The following is a 25,396-nucleotide window of genomic DNA, read 5'->3' on the forward strand; positions in this document are numbered from 1 at the left end:
GAGATGACTCCATTCCAGGTTTTAATCTCCAATTCTCTTACCTCATCTTCAGGATCAGGATAAGGTCTCTTGCAAATACAGTACAATCCAAAAAAGTTGTCATTGTACTTATTGCCTGAATTTACTTTTGCTTTATCCTGAAAGATAATAATAATTATCTTAATAATTATCATAATATGGTCTAATGTTAACTACAATTTCATGCATCATGAAATTTATGCATTAAATAAACTTATGGATTAAATATCTTCCCCCCACCTGGAAGTCGGTCTTTAACTTCCAAAGCACAAAGAAAAAAAAATTCACTCCTACTGAAGGGATACTTTTTCCAGGATACAGAAAAAAAACAAAATTTATTTTTTGTATCTTCTTTGTAGAAATTGGGGGAAAATGAATAGACCCATTCAATAAAATGGAGATAAACATTAATCATAGGTATTAATTATCAACCTATGTAAACCAACATTGGCCTGGAGTTTCAGGTACTTCTTTATGCCCAACTGTGATAGCCAAGGACTCCCAGGTTAATAGGAGGTCAAAAGCAGGCAAGGAAATTGTCCAAAAATAACCTTCGAAGAACAGCTTCGAAGCATGACAGCTTTAGCAATTATGAGAGAGCAATGTAACATCCCTTGCTTTTCTTTCATTTGTTATTTTATTAGAAGTTACTGTAGACATATAGTTTTTATTAACCAGAAAGTAAAAAACTTCTATGTGCATTTAGTCCATATACATTATTATCATGTTTTATTTCCTCCAAAAGTTTTCGTATTACTTAATCCACACTGTAGGGTCTGAACAGGTTAGTTTTTCCAACAAAATAAAAAACAAGAGTATGGTCAAATATTTATTTGATCATTTGCAAAGAATAAGAACAAGAACTTCCTTTTCAGAAAACATTTGATTTTCACCCACTCTGGCAAACATCAACCTCAGTTCCTTTCTATATTTTATACAGTTACAGTGCTTACTTACAGGAAATAATTTGCATTCCAAAGTTTTAAACTTGCTGTTTCCACAATCACAACGAAAATTTCTGAAACAAAGGAGGAGCCAATTTTATTTTTCTTTTACATCTAACGAGTTTAAAGAGTAATTTAAATTCAAATCACAGTCTCTTCTCTTTTCCACTATTTTCTATGATCTAAAAAGTGGCCTTGATTGCTTTTCACGTATCCAATTCAAAATTTCCCCAACATACAACAGTAAAGGATTTTACAATTCTGACTCTTAACATGCAGAGAGACAGATATGTAGAACAATGGCAGAGAAGGATCAGTAGTTTGAGTTTGTACCATAATTATATTTTAAAAGGCCCTCTGGAATAACTATTCTCCCCAATTAAAAAAAAATAAATTTCACTACTGTACAACTACTTTGAATGGGAAAAACGAGATCAAGAAAAAAGTGCAGTGGGGAAAGAAGATTACTATTTAAAAAGCATTCAGCAATAATCTCTGAGTGGCTTTACCTTTTTGTGTATAGCTCAAATAGTTTATGACTTCCATGACATTCATAACTGCAAGCTAGGCAAATTCCAGCTGGTTCTTCTCCCTCTGGGGTGCAGGTACTACAGGCATATAGTGCTTGTCTCTTTACTAAGCCCTAAAAAAACAGCCCCAAAATGGGGAAAAAAAAGAGGCGGAGCAAGAGAGAGAATAAATTAAAGAAATATGGAAGAGTTACCTACAACCCATGCTGTGATCTAAGAAATTGAAATCAGATTATTTGTGGTCAAGGTCTTCCTGTAAAAACTACAAAGACTATTTAAAAACCTCACACAATAAAATACCAAAGCAATATACTATACATGTGCTATACTAGTGCTTGTTCTCATACCATTTTTTCTTAAAGTGCTGGGAAGTTTAAAAATTTCAGATAATTGTGAATAAACTGGTCTAGCTAATCAGGATAACACATAAAAATGCAGGAGAATGCATAAGGTTTTTATAAAGTAAATGCTTGTTATTCCATCAAAGAGCAAACCAACATATTGAGTTCCTTTGAGTCTCAGGAGATGCAAGCTGAAGTATTTAGAGGTGCAGTGTCTCAGAATTTGCAACCTATTTTCAAATTGTTCAGCCAAAAAAAAAAAAAAAAAGGATATTACAGAGAGAGAGAAAGATAGAGAAAATGTGGCAAAATGTTAAAAAGAGGTGAATACATGTAATAGAGGTACACAGGTGTTAATGCTATTCTTTCAACTTACCTGTAGATTTAAAATTTTTTCAAAATAAAAAGTGAAAGAAAAAATTGACAAAACATATATGCTTTTAGAAATTTTGTTAATGGTTACCCTCCAATAGGGAGGAGGGAGAGACAGAGGAAGCTTCTGGGATGCTGGTAATGCTTCTATTTCTTGATCTGGGTGGTGGGTACTGCGTGTTCACTTTTTCTCAAGCCATAGATGTTTATGATTTGTGCAATTTCCCACATATTTTACTACAATAAAAAGAAAATTTTAAGGAAGTCCCTTTTATAAATCTAGCTACATTTCAAAGATAGCTTACATACAGACTTAACACCTATTTTTTGAAAAAAGGATAGCACAGAAGAAGTTGTTTTAGTAGTAACCAAAGGTTTTATAATACCAGCCAACACCTGGGAATATCTCTGAATACCAGGTTTACTCAACATTGTAACCACTTTAAAGCATAAACTCAAGTCAGTCAACGATGACAACCTGTATTATGATCTCAGACTAGGTCACATAATGACAAGAATCTCTCCTCGTCCTCCAATGTTCTATTCAACCCCCCTGCCTAGGTAACCTTCCTCTTCCTACCAATTCTCATTCCTTGTAGTTTTTTTCTGCCCACCCTTCTCCATTTTGTACCTAAAAATACAGGCTGAGTCACCAAACACCCCCTTAAACCTTTGGCGGCAACGTCTTCCCAATGCCAAATTTTCTCTTCAAACAAATGTTTTTCTTGTATCCTTCTTCCCTCCCTGGCCAGTGCCACCTGCTGTTCTGGTTCCGGTCTATTTCCAGGCAGGCAGACACAGTACTAGCTTCGTTCCACCAAAAAAGTACTAGCCCTTGCAAACTAAATTGCGAAGAGGAATCTGTTGTCTGGGAGACAGGAGACTTTCAAAGCCATAAGCACCCTCCTTTACTCTGCTGTGACTCTCCCATTCTCTTCCTGACAGCCTCAGGATGGGAAAAGTAACGACAAAGATGTCTGGATTTGGGAGGTCACGGGGATGATTTCCTGAGAAGTGGACAGGGCACCAAGAAGAGACTTGAAAGGAAGGAAAAAGCAAAACCTGGGAATCCTAAGGGGTCGCACGGAGGAAGACCGCGGGACAGGGGGCCGCCCCTGCTGGACCTGGACTAGGAAGGGGGTCGAGGAGGCGGAGGATATAAAGGGCAGCAGAGCAATGGGGAAGCCTAAGGCGAACGGCGGCCCCGGACCATCACACGAAAAGCAGTCAGGTGGGAATAGGGAACGTGTAGCCGGAAAGGGGCAGCTCAGCGGGAGACTGAGCGGGAGACCGGGGCCCGGCCGCGCGCCCACCTGCGAATAGGAGCACTTCTCGGAGTCGCTGCCGCCCAGTACTGCGCACGCCTCATTCTCCAGCTCCTCGTCCTCCTCAAGTACGTCGACCAACGATACCACAGGCTCCAGCTCCGACTGCCGCCCAGCAGGCCCCTCAGCTCCGGCCATCCTCAACTGTCACCCGTGCAGTACCTCTGCCCGGGCGGAGGCGGGAAAGGCGGCAGCGAGGGGCGTGGCCGGAGAAGGCGGGGCCTGTACCCTCGGAACCAATCCCAAAGAAGAGAAGCGAAGGAAGGGGGTGGAGCGACTTCAGACAAACGGAAGTCACGCCTCTCCCTTCTCCAGCCCGCGCCTGTCACGGGCTGGCTTCCGCTTCCGGTGGCGCGCGCTGGAAACTCAAGCGGTCACCATGGAGCTGTCGGCTGAGTATGTCGGGCGCGACGGGAAGCGGCAGCGGCTGAGGGTGTCCTGCGAGGTGCCTGGCGACCCTGACCCTTTCCATGGCCTGTTGTCGGGCGTGGCCCAGATGAGGGAGCGGGTGGCCGAGCTCCTTGGCCCCCTGGTACAGAAGGAAGCGCAGGACCGCGTGGCGGCAGTTAGATACGGGGCCTTGGATGGTGAGTTCTGAAATTGTGTTGGAGCGACAACAGGGCGGAGTGGGGGCTCCCAGGGCACATCTGCTTGGGGAACCGTGTAGAGTGGCGGACTTGGGAAAGAGAGCCAGCCCTTTGTGGAAAAAGGATTCCTACTAAGAATTTCTGTGTGCACTGCCATGTTTGTTTATCTGGACTACTTCTACCGAAGCCTGTTCACAATTCTTTATTTTTATTTACACACACACACGCTGAAGGCTTACTACTGCGTGCCAGCCATTGGGCTGAGCTCTGGAGAAAGAATGAGGTGAATGCCACTCAGTTTCTGCTCTGGTGGAACCCACAGGTTTAGACAGGCAAACAAACGCTTATTATTAAAGAGTGAAATTATAACCCTGTGGCCATCTGTAGCTGTTGCAAACTGAGAGAACCCGAGGGAGGCTTCAGAGAGGGCATGGTCAAATATTGAAAGATGTAAAGGAGTTTTACCAGCTGTGACATTACAAACATGTCTGGAATACTGCAGTCTGTAGCATAATAGAAACAGGTTCCGAAGACGGGGACTGACTTCCATTTAACAAGACTTAACTGAATTCCCAGGATTTCTTTTCCATGTGCCAGCTTTGTAGATGCTATTTGAAAGTAGAAACGTGATATTTCAGTGCATTTTTAAAAATCTTGCCTTCAATACAAAAATAGGTAGGAGCATTTTAACTTCTTTGAGCTGAAAAACTTAAGAACTAAATATTGGAGTCAAATTCCTCCTCTGTAGATGAGCTTAAACCGTCGTTTCCTTTCCTTTCTTTTCCTTTCTTTTCTTCTTGTTTATATGTTGATAGTTCCACATAATCTGGAGGAGTCAATTCAGAACGTTACACTGAGTTCCAGATAATAGATTATTTCCATGAATAAGTTAATTAGCTGTTGCCACAAATATTGTGAAGTCCTGTTTCTTAGTTCCAAAAGTACCTTTTTTTAACTTTTAAATTGTTTATCATATTTTTTATTGTAGAATATAACATATATGCATGAAAGTGGTAACTTTCCAAGTACAATTTAATAAGTAAAGAGCAACCAAAAGTACCTTTGATCTGTTGAAAATGTTACTGATATAAGGACAAGAGTATAGCTAGAGCCATTTTTTAAAAACCTATCATTACTTATTGGAAAAATAACTACCAACTGTTTTTATATGTTTAATGATGAAGTCCTCATAAAGCCTAGATTTGAATTGCCTTTGTAAAAAATGATAGAGATTAAAGTAGTGAATTTTATGTTGTAAATTACATCTCAATAAAAAATGATATACAATTTTTTAAAGTATTAGCGGCTACTAAAAAAAAGTAATAGAGCTCAACACTAAAAAGACAAATAACCCAACTTAAAAATGTGTAAAGGATTTAAATTCACAGTTCTTCAAACAAGATACACAGATGGCCAATAAGCACGTGAAAAATGCTCAACATCATTAGGCATCAGAAATGAAAATAAAAAATACTATGAGAAACCACTTCACACCAACTAGGATGGCTATAACCAAAAGGATGACAGTAACAAGTATTAGTAAAGATGTGGAGAAATTGGAACCTTTATACATTGCTGGTGGTAATGTAAAATGGTATACGTGCTTTGGAAAACAGTTTTGCAGTTCCTCAAAAACGTAAACATAGAGTTAACATATGACCCAGCAATTCCACTCCCAGGTATATACCCTAGAGAACTGAAAACACATTTGCACAAAAACGTTTACACAAATGTTCATGGCAGCATTATTCGTTAGTAGTCAAAAGATGAAATAACCCAAATGTCCATCTGCAATGAATGGGTAAACAAATGTATGACCATCCAGCGGAATATCGTCAGCAATAAAAAGGAATGAAGTACTAAACCTTGCTACAATATGGATGAACCTTAAACATTCTAAGTTAAAGAAACCGGACACAAAAGGTCACATATTGTATGATTCCATTATATGAAATGACCAGAATGGGCAAATTTGTAGAGAAGACAGAGTGGTTGCCATTGGCTGGGAGAAATGGGGAGAACTCCTCATGAGAATGGCATTTCTTTTGGGAGTGATGAAAATGTTCTAGAACTAGAGAGTGGTGATGGTTGCACAACCTTGTAAATATATTAAAAACCACTGAATTGTATACTTTAAAAGGATGAATTTTATGATATGTGAATTGTAGTTCTAAAAAAAGTAATAGAAAAGAAAAATCTTAGATTAAACACCAAAATTCCTGAATTTTTTTTAACCATACATTATACATTTTGAATCTGAACTGTGCAGTTTTCTTAATCCCTAAAGAGAATTAGTCTCATTATCAACAGTTTAGCTATCTATACTTCTTTTCAACTATTGAACAAATTGTCATACAACAAATATTTATTTTAAAAGGTGGTGATGAAGATGATGAAGACAATGAAAATATCATTGATAACAGAACTAACTCAGATGGACCATCTGCAAAACGGCCAAAACCACCTTCTTAACAATAGCTTTTATGAAATTTAAACTAAAAGACTGCCACTATATCCTAATTATCACATAGCGATATTTCAGGAAGACTTGTGCTGTAATTTGGAAAAGCATTGGTTTTGTTCCCCTGGGACAATTTTGTCAAAGAAAAAACTACTTCTTCTGTTTCCAGCAAAAGATATAATAAATGTTTAGGAATAAATCTATTTTCTTGAGTGAGAAATAAATTTCAGACCATGGGTATAAAATGGGACATTTCAGTATAATGTATAAAGTCCTCTAATTTGGCAACTGGACTTTTATCATTGTTTTCTACGTTTAAAATAGCTATTGAATTAAAATGTGTGATGTGTACATCTTTTTAGCTTCTGCTTCTGTTAGGAACATGTCATGATTCATAGGCAGTAAAATTTCAAAGAACTAACATGAGCGAGCAGTGAAAACCGGGTATTAAATATTAAGAATGGTAGTTCTTCAAATAGAAATACTGAAAAGAAAGGAGAGTCCTTGAGAAGTGACCCAAGGAAACCTTGAGTCTATACTCAGATCCCATATATAGACTTTCAGAGATCTCAACAAATATGCACTAATTGATTTAATTTTACCTTAAGAGAGCTAGATGGAGTATATTTCTAAGCTGTGATCCGGTATATGTATAAATAGAAATATAAGGCCTTAAGTAAATATCTGTGTTGGCTTTAACTTAGATATTTTCTCTCCTCCTGTAGCCATACTTTGATTTTGATTAATAGAGGACCATTGAATCCTTTTAAAATATATAGTCCTAAAATATATGTGTGTATGCATGTGTATTCCTTTTCTTCTTGTCAGTCTAACTAAGGCATTTTGTTTTACTCTACTGTGCACCTTATCCAATCCATTTAGACAGTTAATATGCAAATGAATGCAAAGAAATCAAGTAGCACCTACCTAATGAAATACAAATAGTCACGGAATTTTAGAATTGAAAGTAACCTTACAAATTATATGATTTATATCAGAAAGAAACTGAATCTTAGAACAGGTGTTTGCCCAGAGCTACACAGCTACCATTGGCGGAACTGGGTTACATACATAGCCTTTTGCTTTTGTTTTCCCTTAGGCTGATTAAAGGTTAGAGAAATCATTCATCCGCTTTTGTGAATCACTTTTATTATGAAATAATTTCAAAGATAGAACTGTAATACTTTCCCAGTTACACATTCTGAAATACATAGCTTGCAAAGTAAAGAAACTGAATGTACACATCTTTTCATATCCTTAAAGTATTGTTTAACTTGGAACAGCAGCCTTCCTCTAAGTACTCTTAGTTAATCAAAACAATACCAACTAGAAAAAATATTTTATAAATGGTCAGTAATTATTTTAGTAATAAAACATTAGTAATAAAACATTAGTTTTATTAATAAATTAAACATAATTTAGATAATATAAATGTTTAATTTGTGATAATGTGTCTAATACTGGAACTTCAGCTCAGTTATTGATTTATAATAATCTTTTTTATCCTTATGCAATCCTTTTAAAAACTGATCTTTATAGAATTAAAATAGATCATATTTTAAAATTACTAGCTGAATTTTGCTCCTGAACGTTTTGTTTCCTTCATTGTTTAGTAAATGTGTTTATAAAGGAGAAATTTCAAGATAACGTTTGTGCTTGTGGTCCTGTGTTTTAAGGTTCTGGGTTACAGGTTGCTTCATCTTTTTCTGAATTTTAATACGGATTCTAATACTGTCTTCTTTATAAATGGGCCACATGGGTGGCAAAAATGATCAGTTTGAACGACTCAGATCGGAAACAACTTTCTAGTTTTCTAATCTGCTGTCTTCTAATGGTGCAAATGTTAGCCACAGTCAAGCAGAACAAAGTTAATTTCTGAAAGAGCTCCAGCGTTTGTACAGGAAAGTCAAGCCCACAGTTCTGTCAAACAAATAAGCTGAGTTTTGACACTAGACTTAGATAAATAATCTTTAAAATGTGTTGGACAATGACTGCGGTTAATTGTACGAAGAATGTTCTTACATGGAAAAAACAATGTGAAACAGTTTATGCAAGATAATGTTTCTAAAGGTTCAGCAAGTTTTATGTCACATTAAGAAATACTTATTTTAATAGTAGATTTTTGTGGTCAAGGATACGAAGAGGTTATGGTTGCTGGTCTGTAACATTAGAATGTTAAACCTTTTATAACACCTGGGAAGAAAATTTACTTTAAGAGAAGAAAAAGTGTAGTAGGAAATCAGGATGTTTGGTTTTTTTGTTTGTTGTTTTGTTTTCAATTTAGAAATGGGTATCCACACTCAGGATTTATGCTTTTGCAACTGTCTTTCATATCCTGATCCAAGTACTCTCCTTTGTCTATCTAGCTCTTCTCATCCTTCAGGTTTCTGTGATGGTTTGAAGTCTTGTGGACCCCAGAAAAGATCATGTTCTTAAAGCTAATCCATTCCCGTGGGTGTGGACCCATTGTGAGTAGGGACTTAATTTGAGATGTGATCAACTTCATTCAGGATAGGTTGTAATCTTACTAGAGTCCTTTATAAGAGGATAAAAGATAGCAGCTGAGAAAGAAGGACACACAGAAACAGAGAGGAAGCCACTGAAGCCAGAAGCTGGAAGCAGTGAAACCTGGGAGTGAAAGGAGAGAGCAGCAGATGTCACCATGTGCCTGGCCATGTGACAGAGGAGCTGAGTATCACCAGTAGCCGGTTTGGGGGGAGAAAGCATCTCCTGTTAATGCCTTGATTTGGACATTTTCACAGCCTAAGAACTGTAAGCTTGTAAGTTAATAAATCCCCATTGTAAAAGCCAACACATTTCTGATATACTGCATTTCGTCAGCTTTAGCAAACCAAAACAGTTTTATTTGAAACACTCCCTCCAGGAGACTTTTCCTGACTTCCTAGATAAGTTAGGTCCTACTGCTATGCTTTCTCTGGCACCTAGAGCCCTGTACTCACCCTCTCATAACATGAAATGTAATTTATTAGAATTCTTTTTGAGGCAATCAGAATGTTTCTTCTTTGAGAAGGCCTGTACTTTTTTTTTTTTTTGCATGTTTTTATTGTGAAATATAACATATACAGAAAAGTGATAACTTTCAAAGAATGTTATGGGTTTTAGTTCCACAATTTCAGTTATTTGCTTATTGTGAAATATGACATATATACAAAAAGATAACTTCCAAATACAATATAAAAAGTAGCTGTAGAGCAAATTTCAAAAAATGTTATGGGTTACAGTTCCTCCATATCAGTTATTTCCTTCTAGCTATTTTAATCTCCTGAAACAAAAAACAAACGAAAAATGTGTATAATACATAAAGATTCAGTGTTTGTTATCCTTTGTTAAATCCTATCTTGTTTTTTGCTACCCCTTCCTCTCGTTTGATCACTTTCTCAATCTTCAGGGATATCTGGGCAGTGACCACTCTAACTTGTTCATACTGAAAGGGGATGCTGACATTATGGTGAAGGGGGAGACATCTGGTTGATGTTCTTGAAGACACTGTTGCTCCTGGGTTTTGGGACTTATCTGGAATAGGAACACTGGAGGATTTAAGTTTCTAAAAAATAAACTTACTGAGTGAAACTTACATAGAGTTGCACATAGAGACCTAGGTATTCTTTAGTATTTTCGGGGCTACTGTTGATTAGGGGTTGGCTTACTGTGACCATTTGGAATATCTAGGTGAAGCTTGCATAGGAGTAACGTCTTGACTATTTGAAATCTCTTAGCCACTGAAACCCTATTTTGTTACCTTTTCTTTTCCCTCTTTTAGTCAAGATGTTATTCTCAATCCCTTGATGCCAGGCCAGGCTCATTCCTCATCGCTAGGGAGACTGCCTTCCCTGGGAGTCATGTATTTCCCATGTAGTGGGGCGGGTAATGAATTTATTTGCAGAGTTGGACTTAGAGAGAGAAAGGCCACATCTGACAACAAAAGAGGTTCTCTGGAGGTGACTCTTAGGCATAATTATAGGTAGGCTTAGCCTCCCCTTTACAGCCATCTGTTTCACAAGAGCAAGTCTCAAAATCAATGGCTTGACTTATTGTAGGGGGTTCCTGATTTCACATAGCATATATTCTGTCCAAGATAATCAGTGTCTCACATTATCTTTACTTAGGTGTACAATCATCATCACTCTCAATTTTAAACAATTATCATAACCCAAAACACCCCAAAGCTCTTATCAGCCCCTAATTATTTGTCCCTAGTATTAATCTGGTACTGGTAAGGTATTCCTATTAAATATAGTCTATAATATGCAATAGATAGTTTTTACTATATAGCACTCTGTTGTGAACACTTTGTACCAGTGTCATACCTTAGAAATTTATCATGCAAGCACTTATTCATATTCGTAGTGCTAATCTGTGGGATACATGCTTTTAAACAACCTCTTTCAATCATGCTCATCTTCAATGCAGCAGTGATATTAATAATCCCATTAACAAACTGTCATCGCCCCGTCCATTTCCATTCCTTTAAGTTCACCCTTACTAACATGTCTGTACATAGTAGGTAAACATTCCCCCTTCACTAGCTTCTGTCTATCTCTAGGTCCCCTATATTCTGCATTACACTGATTTTACCTTGTACAGGGTGTTCATATTAGTGATAACATACAGTATCTCTCCTTTTGTGTCTGACTTATTTCACTCAGCATTATGTCTTCAACATATGTTGTCATATGTTTCATGACCTCATTCTTTCTTGCTGCATAATAGTCCATCATATATATATACATTTTGTTTATCCATTTGTCTGTTGAAGGACACTTGGATTGTTTCCATCTCTTGGCAACTGTGAACACAAAAAAATGTGTCAGTGCTTTCAGATCTTCTGGGCATATACCGAGAAGTGGAATTGCCGGATCATGGGGTTTGCTGGTTTGAATGTATTATGTCCCCCAAAACACCATTATCTTTGATGTAATCTTGTGTTGGCAGACATATTAGTGTTGATTAGATTGTAATTCTTCAAGTGTTTCCATGGAGATGTGGCCCACCCAACTGTAGGTGATAACTCTGATTGGATAATTTCCATGGAGGTGTGGCCCCACCCATTCAGCTTGGGCCTTGATAAGTTTACTAGAGCACTATATAAGCTCAGACAGAAGGAGGGAGCTTGATACAGTCAAGAGAGACACTTTGAAGAACAAGCAGGAGCTGAGAGAGAAGCTGCAGCTTATAGAGACATTTTGGAGACAGCCTTTGAAAGCAGACTTTTGCTCCAGAGAAGCTAAGAGAGGACAAATGCCCCAAGAGCAACTAAGAGCAATATATTCGAGGAACTACAGCCTAGAGAGGAACATCCTGGGAGAAAGCAAATTTGAATCCAGAACTACAGAGCAGACATCAGCCATGTGCCTTCCCAGCTAACAGAGGTTCTCCAGACACCATTGGCCATCCTCTAGTGAAGGTACCTGATTGTTGATGCATTACCTTGGATGCTTTATGGCCTTAAGACTGATTACATCAACAAAGGAATGTCTTCTGCAGTGAGCAAATTCAATCAGCCGGATTTAATCCAATCAGTTGAAGACTTTTAAGGAAGAGAGAGAGAGGACCTTCACTTCTGCTGCTAGCTAGAGAAGCATTTCCTGAGTCATCGAACACCTTCATTGGAGTTGCCTGTTCACTGCCTGAGGAGCTCATCAAACACCTTCAATGGAGCTGCCAGTTTGCTGCCTGCCCTGGACTCATGCATCACCACAGTTGTGTGAAACACGTTTATAAAATCTTATATTTACAGATACCTTTTATTGATTCTGTTTCCCTAGAGAACTCTAATATATCAAGTTACCCCATGTTCTAGTTTGCTAATGCTGCCAGGATTCAAAACACCAGAGATGGATTGGCTTTTATAAAAGGGGGTTTATTTGGTTATACAGTTACAGTCTTAAGGCCATAAAGTGTCCGAGGTAACACATCAGCAGTCGGGTACCTTCACTGGAGGATGGCCAGTGGTGTCCGGAAAACCTCTGTTAGCTGGGAAGGCACGTGGCTGGTGCCTGCTCCAAAGTTCTGATTTCAAAATGGCTTTCTCCCAGGATGTTCCTCCCTAGGTTGTAGTTCCTCAAAAATGTCACTCTTAGTTGCACTTGGGATATTTGTCCTCTCTCAGCTTCTCCAGAGCAAGAGTCTGCTTTCAACAGCCGTCTTCAAATTGTCTCTCACCTGCAGTTCCTGTGCATTCTTCAAAGTGTCCCTCTTGGCTGTAGTGCCTCTTCAAAATGCCACTCATAGCTGCACTGAGTTTCTTCTGTTTGTCGGCTCATTTATATAGCTTCACTGATAAAGGGCCACCCTGAATGGGTAGGGCCACGCCTCCATGGAAATTATCTCATCAGAGTTATCACCTACAGTTGGGTGGGGTGCATTTCCATGGAATCACTCAAAGAGTTACAATCTAATTAACACTGATAGGTCTGCCCACACAAGATTACATCAAAGATAATGGCGTTTGGAGGGACGTAATACATTCAAACAGTGGGTAAGGCATTCCGTAAGTCCATAGATGGTAGTTTTGGCAGAAGCATTGCATGCAGGCAAATCCGTATCCAGAGTATATGTTTATTCCAGTGAGAGCAAATTGCTGCCCCTTCCACGATAAAGGTGGTCGAATGTAATCAACCTATTACCAGGTAGCAGGCTAATCACCTCGGGGAATGGTGCCATACTGGGGACTGAGTGTGGATCTCTGCTGCTGGCAGATTGGGCACTCAGCAGTGGTGGTGGCCAGGTCAGCCTTAGTCCATGGAAGTCCATGTTGCTGAGCCTACACATAACCTCCATCCCTACCGTCATGACTGCTTTGTTCATGGGTCCACTGGGCAATGAGAGGAGTGGCTGGGGAAAAAGGCTGACTGATATCCACTGAGTGGGTCATCTTGTCTACTTAATTATTAAAATCTTCCTCTGCTGAAGTCACCCTCTGGTGAGAATTCACATGGGACATAAATATCTTAATGTTTTTTGCCCACTCAGAAAGGTCCACCCACATACCTCTCCCCCAGATGTCTTTGTCACCAATTTTCCAATCATGTTCCTTCCAAGTCCCTAACCATCCAGCTAAATAATTAGCACAGCCCGTGAATCAGTATACAAATGCACCTCGGGCTGCTTCTTCCAACCAAAATGAACGACCAGGTGCGCTGCTTGAGGTTCCGCCCACTGAGATGATTTCCCCGCACCACTATCCTGGGACATCCCAGAAAAGGGCTGCAGTGCTACAGCTGTTTACTTTCAAGTGATACCTGCATATCTTGCAGAACCATCTGTAAACCAGGCCCGAGTTCTCTCTCCTCAGTCAACTGATTGTCAAGAACTCCCCAAGACACCATAGCTGTGGGCTGGGAAAGAGAAGGTAAGGTGTAAGGAGTGGGGGCCATGGACATTTGGGTCACTTCCTCATGTAACTTACTTGTGCCTTCAGGACCCGCTTGAGCCCTATTTCGTATATACCATCTCCATTTTATGATGGAGTGCTGCTGTGCATGCCCAACTTTATGACTTGGTGGGTTGGATAACACCCAGCCCATGATAGGTAATTCAGGTCTCATGGTAACTTGGTGGCCCATGGTTAAGTGTTCTGTCTCTACTAGGACCCAATAACAGATCAAAAGCTGTTTCTCAAATGGAGAGTAGTTATCTGCAGAGGATGGTAAGGCTTTACTCCAAAATTCTAAGGGCCTGCATTGTGATTCTCCTATAGGAGCCTGTCAAATGCTCTGAACAGCATCTCTATTTGCCACTGACAGTTCCAGCACCATTGGATAAGCTGAATCATAAGGTCCAAGTGGCAGAGCAGCTTGCACAGTGGCCTGGACCTGTCGCAGAGCCTCATCTTGTTCTGGTCCCCACTCAAAACGAGAAGCATTTCTGGTCACTCAGTAAATGGGCCAGAGTAGCACCCACAAATGAGGAATATGTTGTCTCCAGAATCCAAAAAGTCCAACTAGGCATTGTGCCTCTTTTTTTGGTTGTAGGAGGGGCCAGATGCAACAGCTTATCTTTCACCTTACAAGGGATATCTTGACATGCCCCACACCCCTTGGACACCTAGAAAGTTTACTGAGATGGAAGGCCCCTGTATTTTTGTTGGATTTCTCTCCCATCCTCTGACATGCAAGTACCTTACCAACAAATCTAGAGTAGTTGCTACTTCTTGCTCATTAGGTCCAATCAGTATGATATCATCAATATAACGGACCAGTATGATGTCTTGTGGGAAGGAGAAACAGTCAAGATCCCTGCGGACAGTATTATGACATAGACCTGGAGAGCTGATATACCCCTGAGGTAGCACAGTGAATGTATACTGCTGGCTTTGCCAGCTGAATGCAGACTGTTTCTGGTGGTCCTTACCAACAGCTATTGAGTAAAAAGCATTTGCTGGATCACTAGCTGCATACCAGGTACCAGGGGATATGTTGATTTGTTCAAGCAGTGATATCACATCTGGAACAGCAGCTGCAGTTGGAGTCACCACCTGGTTAAGCTTACAGTAATCCACTGTCACTGTCCAAGATCTGTCTGTTTTCTGCACAGGCCAAATACAACAGCTGAATGGGGATGTGGTGGGAATCACCACACCTTCATCCTTCAAGTCCTTAAGAGTGGCATTAATCTCTGCAATCCCTCCAGGAATCTGGTATTGCTTCTGGTTTACTATTTAGCTAGGCAGGGGCAGTTCTAGCGGCTTCCACTTGGCCTTTCCCACCATAATAGCCCTCACTCCGTGAGTCAGGGAACCAATGTGAGGATTCTGCCAGTTGCTGAATATGTCTGTCCCAAATTATGCATCCTGGAACTGGGGAAATAACCACAGAATGGGTCCGGGGACCCACTGGATCCACTGTGAGATGGACCTGAGCTAAAACTCCATCAATCACCTGACCTCCGTAAGCCCCAGCTTTGACTGGTGGACCATAGTGACATTTTGGGTCTTCTGGAATTAATGCCACTTCTGAACTGGTGTCTCATTATCCCCGAATTATCTCATCATTTCCTTTTCCCCAGTGCACAGTTACACTGATAAAAGGCTGTAGGTCCCCCTAGAGAAGGCTAGGAGGAAGATTGACTATAAATTTTTGGCAGTGTAACAGGGTCCTTCCCCAAGGGTACCTGGCCTTCTCCTCATTCAAGGGGCTTGGGGTCTGTAAAGTGTCTCGAGTCTGGGAATTGATTAAGGGGCCGTGACACTGTTTTTGTAATTCAAGGTAGACTTTTGTTCACTTGACCTAGAGTTCTTCTGCTTATACAACCAAACAAGAATTCAGTAGACTGCCCATCTATTTTATTTCTAGGCACCCCATGATCTACTAGCCAATGCCATAAGTCTTGCAAGTCAGATTATTTTGACTGCTACTTTGAGCCTGTTTTCCATTATGGTAACCATGCCCAGTTTGTCTTTCACAATTAACTGCTGCCACATGGCTTCTGCCAACTCGGGATCTGATTGTCCTCATTGTGTTTAAGGATTCCAGCTCAGTGACAGCAGTTCCCACAGTAATATCTGACCTGTAGAGGAGGGTGACTACAGAGCTCTTCAGGGATGATGGAGCTAGTCTCACAAATTTATTCCTCACAGTCCATGTAAAAGGTGTGTCCTCTGGACATTCCAAGGGTGTGTGAGCAGATCTTCCATGATAAATCCACTCTAACATTCCATTCTCTCTAAGCCTTTGAATCCCCTCCTCTACATTATAGCAGTGCAGTTCTGGCATTTCAACCTCAGGTAATGTTGGCCACCTTTTGATCCCTGTTTCAGCCAACCACCCAAACAAACTGTTAATACCCTTTCTAACCCCTCAAGGTACAACACTGAATGCAGAATCTCTGCTTAGTGGGCCTATATCAATAAAATCAGCCTGATCCAACTTTATATTCCTTCCACCATTATCCCACATCCTTTATCCATTCCCACACATATTTCCCTGATTTCTATCTATATAAATTGGAAAACTCATGCAGTTCTTCTAGAGTATAGCATACTTCCTTACAGGTAACATTTGTACCTCACCCTTCGGGGCCTGTTGGGGCTTTAGTCTAGTTACAGGTCTTGAAGCAAAGACTGGTGGTGGGGATAGATCATGAAAAGAATTAGAGGTATCCCTCAAGCCATTTACCTCCAGACATTCCTTGCAGTCTCATCTCGTGAAACAGGATTGATCTTTCCAGACAGAGGACTGAGGGCTGCTTTCTCAGGGGAGGTGATTATAGGTTTAGCAGGCACTGAAGGGTTAATCTCTTTAGATAGAGGATGGATCGCAGGCTCCTCAGGGCAGATTGGAGGTCGGGAAGCTGTTTCCTCAAAGCAGGCTGGACGTTGGATAGCTGTCTCCTCAGGGCAGACTGGAGGTGTGGGGGCTTTTTCCTCAGGACAGACCACTACAGGTATATCTAACAAAGACTCAGGGTTCCAGTGTCCTCACTGCCATTATTGTCAATCCGTATGTCCCCATCCCAAGTTTCAGTATCCCATTCTTTTCCAATCCATGCCTTTACTTTAATAGCAGACACCCTGCGAGGTTGAAATTTTAGTTTACGTTGTAAATCTGCCACTTGCACAATGAGACTTTCATTCTGGTTTTCAGAAATCTCAAGTCTGCCACCACAGGAAATAAGATTTTCTTTCAGGGCACACATAGAAACCTTTACATCTGTCATACAGCGCTTAAGTTTCAAATTTGAAGCCTTTAGCTCGTCACTTTCTCTTATAACTTTATCTAGCGTATCTAAGAGCAACCAGCCAACATCATTATACCTCTTAACTCTGCAAAACTCTGTCAAGGTGTGAAAAACACTGTCACCGAGTGCCTTGCTTCATGCAAGAGTATGATTAGGAGAATCAAATGGTGCTATTTTGTGTATTTCCATTGCCAACTCATGCCATGTACTGTCAGTGCCATCTTGATTATTGGAAATGTAGTCGTTAGTGCCTTTGAATGTAATCAGAGTAGAAAACCAATTGTAAAAGCCCACTTTAAGATTTTGTTTTTCAAGAACCATTCCTGGTACCAAGCTGTATTAGGGTTCTCTAGGGAAACAGAATCAACAAGAAATATCTGTAAATATAAGATTTTATAAAAGTGTTTCACGCAACTGGGGCAGTGCACGAGTCCAAATTCCATAGGGCAGGCAGCAAACTGGCAACTCCGATGAAGGTGTTTGATGAACTCTTCAGGCAGCAAACTGGCAACTCCAATGAAGGTGTTTGATGAACTCCTCAGGAAACACTTCGCTGGCTAGCAGAAGTAGTGAAGGTCTTCTGTCTTCCTTAAAAGTTGTCAACTGATTGGATTAAATCCAACTGATTGAATTTTCTCATTGCAGAAGACATGCCTTTCATTGATGTAATCAGTCACAGGTGCAGTCAATTAACTGATGATTTAATAAACCAGCCTTCTGGTTCATTAATCAGCCACAGATGTCCTTGCAGTACCAGGACAGTGCTTGCTTGACCAGATACCTGGACACCATCACATGACCAAGTTGACACATAAACCAACCATGACACTTGATAGCTAGTTTTCTGAGGAACTGCCAAACTGTCTTCAACAGCGGCTGTACCATTGTACATTTCTACCAGCAGTGAATCAGTTTCAATTTCTCCACATCCTCTCCAGTATTTGTAGCTTCCTGTTTCATGGTAGCCATTCATATTGGTGTGAGATGATATCTCACGGTGGTCTTGATTTGCATTTCCCTAATACCTAGTGAAGATGAACATGTTTTTATGTGTTTTTTAGTCACTTTTATTTCCTCTGCAGAAAGAGTCTTTTCATATCTTTTTCCTATTTTATAATCAGGCTGTTTGTACTGTTGTCATTGAGTTGTAGGATTTCTTTATAACATGCTGGATACCAGTCTTTTATCAGATATATGGTTTCCAAATATTTTGTCCCATTGAGTTGGCTGCCTTTTTGACAAAGTCCTTTCAGGCGCAGAAGCTTTTGATTTTGAGGAGTTCCCATTTATCTCTTTTTCTTTTGTTACTTGTGCTTTGGTTATAAGGTCTAAGAAGCTACCTCCTATTACTAGTCTTAAAGATGTTTCTCTATATTATTCTCTAGGAGTTTTATGGTACTGTCTCTTATATTGAGGTCTTTGATCCACTTTGAGTTCATTTTTTGTATAGGGTGTGAGGTAGGGGTCCTCTTTCATTCTTTTTGATATGGCTATCCAGTTCTGTCAGTCAAGACACTCTTCTGTCCTAGTTCAGTGGATTGGGGGCCTTATCAAAAAATCCGTTGACTGTAGATCTGGCGGTCTATTTCCGAATTCTTGGTTTGATTCCATTGATCAGTCTTTGTGCCAGTACCATGCTGTTTTGACCACTGTGGCTTTATCATAGGAAGTGTAAGTCCTCCCACTTTGTTCTTTTTTAGGGAACTGTACTTTTAAAGGAAATAATGTTTATGTTTTCTCCCAAATGAGAAATCAATTTGAGATGTCTGTGGCCCTCAGTTTGTTATTTAGTGCTATATATCTAGTTCCTATTTAGTATCAAGAATACATCTCTTTCTCAGTGAAATTGCTCAGTCTGTACAAGTGTAGAATATTATTTCTTATGTAATCTATTACAATAAGAATGCAATAAGTTATCCTGAAAATCTAGTCTTTAACTCATTTGTCACCTACTATGTGTGATCAGATGTTAAGCAATTCCTATTTGAACTTACTGCAGTTGGTAGTTGAGCACCTGAAAGTTTAACACTATATACCATAAATGCAGATACTTACAGATAAAGTATATTTTGGGAAGTTTAGTTATACCACAATTATTTTGAGTTTGTTAGATATTTAAATAAGAGTAGAGTATAAAATTCTTACTTGGAGAAATTGAGGAATATTTCTAAAATAACAGTTCTAGTTTTATTTAAAGAAATGAGAAGATAAACAAGTTGGCTAGTTTTTGTGAAGAAATTGATTCTTTTCTCACTCTTTAGAGCACAATAAATTCCAGATAGATCCAAGAATTTTAGTGTAAGTGAAACCATATAAGTACTAGAAGAAAATGGAATCATATATTTTATAGTCACAAGAGTGAAGAAACAAGATTTTTTAAAAAACTAGAAACCATTATAGAAAAGATTGGGAAGTGTGATTACATAATAATGAAAATTTCAGCACAGTCTAACCATCAAAAGGTGAAGGGTAAAAGTATTTGAGCACAGATGACTAAGAACGAATTCATTTGTATAGATCTCTTATGTACCTGTCAGTAAAAGACAACAGAAATGAGCTAAGGAGAGTTTCATCAAGATCACAGGCAAAGAAATACACATTGACTTTTTTTTTCCCAAACTCTTTTTATTGATTTAAAAGCTGCTTTTCCACTTAAAGTATTTTCTTTGTGGTTAATTAAATGCTCTATTGGAATTAATAGTCTTTAATGCTGTTTTTATAATGCCAACTTTTTGGGGTTTTTTTAATTTGTTTGTTTTTTAAATTAAATTCAGTTTTATTGAGATATATTCACATACCATGCAGTCATCCATTGTGTACAATCAGCTGCTCACAGTACCATCATATAGTTGTGCATTCATCACCCCAATCTATTTTTCAACATTTTCTTTACATCAGAATCAGAATAAGAATAAAAAATAAAAGTAATAAAGAACACTCAAATCATCCCCCCCATCCCACCCTATTTTTTATTTAGTTTTTGTACCCATTTTTCTACTCATCCATCCATACACTGGATAAGGGGAGTGAGATCCACAAGGTTTCACAATCACACTTTCACCTCTTGTAGGCTACATTGTTACACAATCATGTTCAAGAGTCAAGGCTACTGGGTTGGAGTTTGGTAGTATCAGGTATTTACTTTTAGCTATTCCAATACATTAAAACCCAAAAAGTGTTATCTATATAGTGCGTAAGAATGTCCACCAGAGTGACCTCTCAATTCCATTTGAAATCTCTCAGCCACTGAAACTTTATTTCATTTCATTTCACATCCCCCTTTTGATCAAGATGTTCTCAATCCCGCAATTCCGGGTCCAGATTCATCCCCGGGAGTCATAACCTGCATTGCCAGGTTATCTGGAGATTTACACCCCTGGGAGTCAGGTCCCAAGTAGGGGGAGGGCAGTGAGTTCACCTGCAGAGGTGGCTCAGCTAGAGAGAGAGAGGGCCACATCTGAGCAACAAAGAGGCACTCGGGGAGAATCTTAGGCACAATTATAAGCAGGTTTAGCCTCTCCTTTGCAGTAATGAATTTCATAAGGGCGAGCCCCAAGATAGAGGGGTTGGTGTACGAAGCTGTCAGTCCTCAATGTTTGTGAGAACATCAGCAACAATCCAGGTGAGGAAGTCCGACACTTCCACATTTTCCCCCACATTTCCTCAGGGGGGCCCTGCATATATATTTTTATTCTCTGCCCAAATTACTTTGGGATGTGTCGCTATATCACTCTAACCTATACAAACCTACCATATCTCACTTCCTATTCAGAGTTCCATGTAATTGTGGTATCTGAACAAACAGACTGTAGAAGTTATATTGTTTAGAAAATATAGATCCTGCACGAAATAAACATCTCTTCCCTTGGTCTCACATGGAAGTTGAAGTTTTAACACACAGTTTCAAACTTTACCCTTTGGCCCGATTTGCCCTGGTCTTAACCAGATCTACTTCACTCATGTCTCTAATTGAAGTCTGGGTTCTTTTTCAGCTTTTTTTTTTTTTAACAGTTGCTGTGTGTGCTAATACTGACATTCATGTCTGCCGAGCTCTAGCTCTGAGTTTCAGATGTCACACAGATACCCAGTGTTCTAGAGACCAATCAGGTAATACACAAAGGGATCAGCATCTCAGAGTTTGGAGATAGTCATTACAGTTCAGGAATAGATTTGACTTCTGTAAGAGCTTACAATCTAGGGACCATTACAATAATTGTTCTCCTGTTAGGCTGTGCTCTGAGATTCAATTCTGAGTTTATACATTGTAGTTAGTCCGTTTTGGTGAGGCATTATAGTGTTTGCCTTTGATTCTGGCGGCATACTTCACTCAAAATGCTGTCTGTAGGATCCATTCACCTCATTTTGTGTCTCACAGCTTCACTCCTTCTCGTGGTTGCTCAGTATTCCATTGTATGCATACACCACAGTTCACCATTCTGTTCCTCAATGTACCCTTAGGCCATCTCCACCCATTGCAAATCTTGAATACTGCCTCCATAAACACCAGTGTGCAAATCTCCATTCCTGTCTCTGCTCTCAGTCTTCCAAGTACATACCCCATAATGAGGTTGCAGGACCTTATGGCCCCCACGTACTTAGCTTCTTGGGGAACCACCACACTGACCTCCAGAAAAGCTGTACCATTCTGCCTCCTCATCAACAGTAAATAGGTGCATCCCTCTCTCCATATTTTCTCCAGCACTTTTACCCCTATTTATATTTTTTCCTACAATTTTATAGAGATGTATTCACATACCATCTAATTATTCACAGTATATAATCAGTTGTTCACAGTATCATCATATAGTTGTACGTTTGTCAACACAGTCTGTTCCTGAACATATTGATTACTATGAAAAAGTTGTGTGGGGTTTTTTTTGGCGAATAATAAAAAAGATAATAAAAAGAAAAATAAAATGTCATACAATAAGTATAATAGTAGGGACACAAAACAACACCACTACCAAGAATCCCATATCCCTACGTTATATCCCCCTCTCATACACATTTAACTTTGGTATATTGCCTTTGTTACATTTAATGGAAGCATATTACAATGTTACTGTTGACCATAGACTCCATTTTGCTTTATGTTTTTTCCCAAATACCATCCTTTTTTCAACCCTCTGCATGGTTGACATTCATTTGTTCTCACACATGTGGGAAGATTTCTATATTTGTATGTTTAGTAGCAGTTATTGGCCACTCCAGTTTTTGCCAAGTTATACAGTCCCAGTCTTCATCATCTATCTTTACTTCTGATGTCATACATTCCCCTATCCCACCTCTTTCAGCCTTACTCACAGACATCTTTGTTCACTATACCTATCATATTGTGCTACCATCACACAGTATTATGCTATCTATTTCTGGATCTATACAATCAATCCTGCTGAGCATTCTGTAGTCCTTCAGCATCAAATGCCTGATCTCTACTCTCTTTCTATCTCCTGGTAGCCTGTGTTATCAGCTTTTAACTCTCAAAGTTTGCTCATTAATATTAGTCCCTATTAGTGAGACCATATATACTATTTGTCCTTTTGTTTCTGGCTAACTTCACTCAACATAATGTCCACAAGTTTCACCCACATTATTACATGTTCCATGTCTTTGTTCTCTCTTACAACTACACAATATTCCATCATGTGTACATACCACAATTTGTTTATCCACTCATCCGTTGATGGACATTTGGGCTGCTTCCATTTCTTGGCAATCATGAATAATGCCGCAATATACATCAGTTTACGAATATCCGTTTGTCTTAACTTTCAGTTCCTTTGAGTATATAACTAGCAATGGAATAGCTGGGTCATATGGCAAATCTATACTTAGCTTCCTGAGGAACCTCCACACTGTCTTCCAGAATGGTTGCACCATTCTACATTCCCACCAACAATAAGTGTGCCTCTTTCTCCACATCCTGTCCAGCACTTGCAATTTTCTGTTTTTTGGATAATGGCCATTCTGGTAGGTGTGAGATGATATCTCATTGTGGTTTTGAGTTGCATTTCCCTAATAACCAGTGAAGTTGACAATTTTTCATGTTTTTGAGCCTTTTTTATTTCCTCTTCAGAAAAGTGTCTGTCCATGTCTTTTCCCCATTTTTTAATTGTGTTGTTTATCTTTCTGCTGTTGAGTTGTAGGATCACTTTATACATTTGGGATATTAAACCCTTATCTGAAATGTGATTTCCAAATATTGTCTCCCATTGTGTAGGCTGCCTTTTTTTTTTTATTATTAAGATACATTCACATACCATGCAGTCATACAAAACAAATCGTACATTCAATTGTTCACAGTACCATTACATAGTTGTACATTCATCATCTAAATCAATCCCTGACACATTCATTAGCACACACACAAAAATAACAAGAATAATAATTAAACTGAAAAAAAGCAATTAAAGTAAAAAAGAACACTGGATGCCTTTGTCTGTTTGTTTGTTTGTTTTCTTCCCCTATTTTTCTACTGATCCATCCATAAACTAGACAAAGGGGAGTGTGGTTCTTATGGCTTTCCCAATCCCATTGTAACCCCTCATAAGCTACATTTTTATACAATTCTCTTCGAGATTCATGGGTTCTGGGTTGTAGTTTGATAGTTTCAGGTATCTACCACCAGCTACCCCAATTCTTTAGAACCTAAAAAGGGTTGTCTAAATTGTGTATAAGAGTGCCCACCAGGGTGACCTCTCAGCTCCTTTTGGAATCTCTCTGTCACTGAAGCTTATTTCATTTCCTTTCACATCCCCCTTTTGGTCAAGAAGATGTTCTGCATCCCATGATGCCGGGTCTACATTCCTCCCCGGGAGTCATATTCCATGTTGCCAGGGAGATTCACTCCCCTGGGTGTCTGATTCCATGTAGGGGGGAGAGTAGGCTGCCTTTTTACTTTCCTAACAAATCCTTTGGTGTACAAAAGTGTTTGATTTTGAGGAGATCCCATTTGTCTGTTCTTTGGTGGCTCATGCTTTGGGTGTAAGGTCTAGGAAACCATCTCCTATCACAACATCTTTAAGATATTGTCCTACATTTTCTTCTAAGAGTTTTATATGGTCTTAGAGCATATGTTTAGGTCTTTGATCCACTTCGAGTTAATTTTTGTATTAGGTGTGAGATAGGGGTCCTCTTTCATTATTTTGGGAACGGATATCCAGTTCTCCAAACACCATTTATTGAAGAGGCTGCTCTGTCCCAGTTGCTTTGGTTTGACTGCCTTATCAAATATCAGTTGTCCGTAGATGCATGGGTCTATTTCTGAACATTCAATTCAATTCCACTGGTCGGTATCTCTATGCTTATGCCAGTACCATACTGTTTTGAACACTGTAGCTTTGTAATATGCTTCAAAGTCAGGCAGTGTGAGACCTCCCACTTCATTCCTCTTTATCAAGATATTTTTGGCTATTTGGCTCAACTTGCTCTTCCAAATAAATTTGGTTATTGGTTTTTCTATTTATGCAAAGTATGTTCTTGGGATTTCAATTGGGATTGTATTGAATCTATAAGTCAGTTTAGGTAGAGTTGACATCTTAATTATATTTAGTTTTGCAACCCATGAACATGGTATGTTCTTCCAGTTTTTTAGGTCATGTTCAATTTCTTTTAGCAATTTCTTGTAGTTTTCTTTGTATATGTCTTGTGGCCTTCGTTAAGTTACTAAATACTTGATTCTTTTGATTGCTATTGTAAATGGGATTTTTTTTTTAATTTCTTCCTCTTGTTGCATATTACTTGTGTATATGAACACTGTGCTGGTTTGGATGTATTATGTCCCCCAAAACACCGTTATCTTTGATGCGGTCTTGTGTGGACAGGAAACTATTGGTGTTGATTAGGTTGGAGACTTGATTGGATGTTTCCTTGGAGATGTGATCACTCAATTGAGGGCAAGATCTTTCATTGGATACTTTCCATGGAGGTGTGGCCTCACCCATTCATTATGGGCCTTGATTAGCTTACTGGAGCACTATATAAGCTCAGACAGAAGGAGCAAGCTTGCTACAGCCAAGAGGAACACTTTGAAGAATGCACAGGAGCAGAGAGAGTAGCTGCAGATGAGAGACAGTTTGAAGAGGGCCGTTGAAAGCAGACTCTTAATCCGGAGAAGCTGA

General features: G+C 39.3%; 2 protein-coding genes across 6 annotated transcripts in view; one reads left to right on the forward strand and one right to left on the reverse strand.

The window, feature by feature from the left end:
- Positions 1 to 3,668, reverse strand: part of UBR7 (ubiquitin protein ligase E3 component n-recognin 7) — a 35,895-nt gene extending 32,227 nt beyond the window's left edge. Inside the window, exons 1-4 of the mRNA XM_037832014.1 lie at positions 3,519 to 3,668; positions 1,472 to 1,605; positions 976 to 1,036; positions 42 to 137 (exon numbers count right to left, since the gene is read on the reverse strand). Of these exons, the coding sequence (XP_037687942.1) occupies positions 42 to 137; positions 976 to 1,036; positions 1,472 to 1,605; positions 3,519 to 3,668 (441 nt within the window). The remainder of the gene's footprint in view (positions 1 to 41; positions 138 to 975; positions 1,037 to 1,471; positions 1,606 to 3,518) is intronic.
- A 206-nt stretch (positions 3,669 to 3,874) lies between these two features.
- GON7 (GON7 subunit of KEOPS complex) overlaps positions 3,875 to 25,396 on the forward strand; it is a 71,278-nt gene continuing 49,756 nt past the window's right edge. For 3 of the 5 annotated variants that reach the window (XM_037832017.1, XM_037832018.1, XM_037832020.1), the window contains exon 1: positions 3,875 to 4,117. In XM_037832017.1, coding sequence (XP_037687945.1) covers positions 3,910 to 4,117 — 208 coding nt within the window. In that variant the 5' untranslated portion in view covers positions 3,875 to 3,909. The other 2 variants (XM_037832022.1, XM_037832019.1) reach the window with 2 other exon arrangements.

Source organism: Choloepus didactylus, chromosome 4, assembly GCF_015220235.1.
Source record: "Choloepus didactylus isolate mChoDid1 chromosome 4, mChoDid1.pri, whole genome shotgun sequence".
NCBI classification, from domain to species: domain Eukaryota; kingdom Metazoa; phylum Chordata; class Mammalia; order Pilosa; family Megalonychidae; genus Choloepus; species Choloepus didactylus.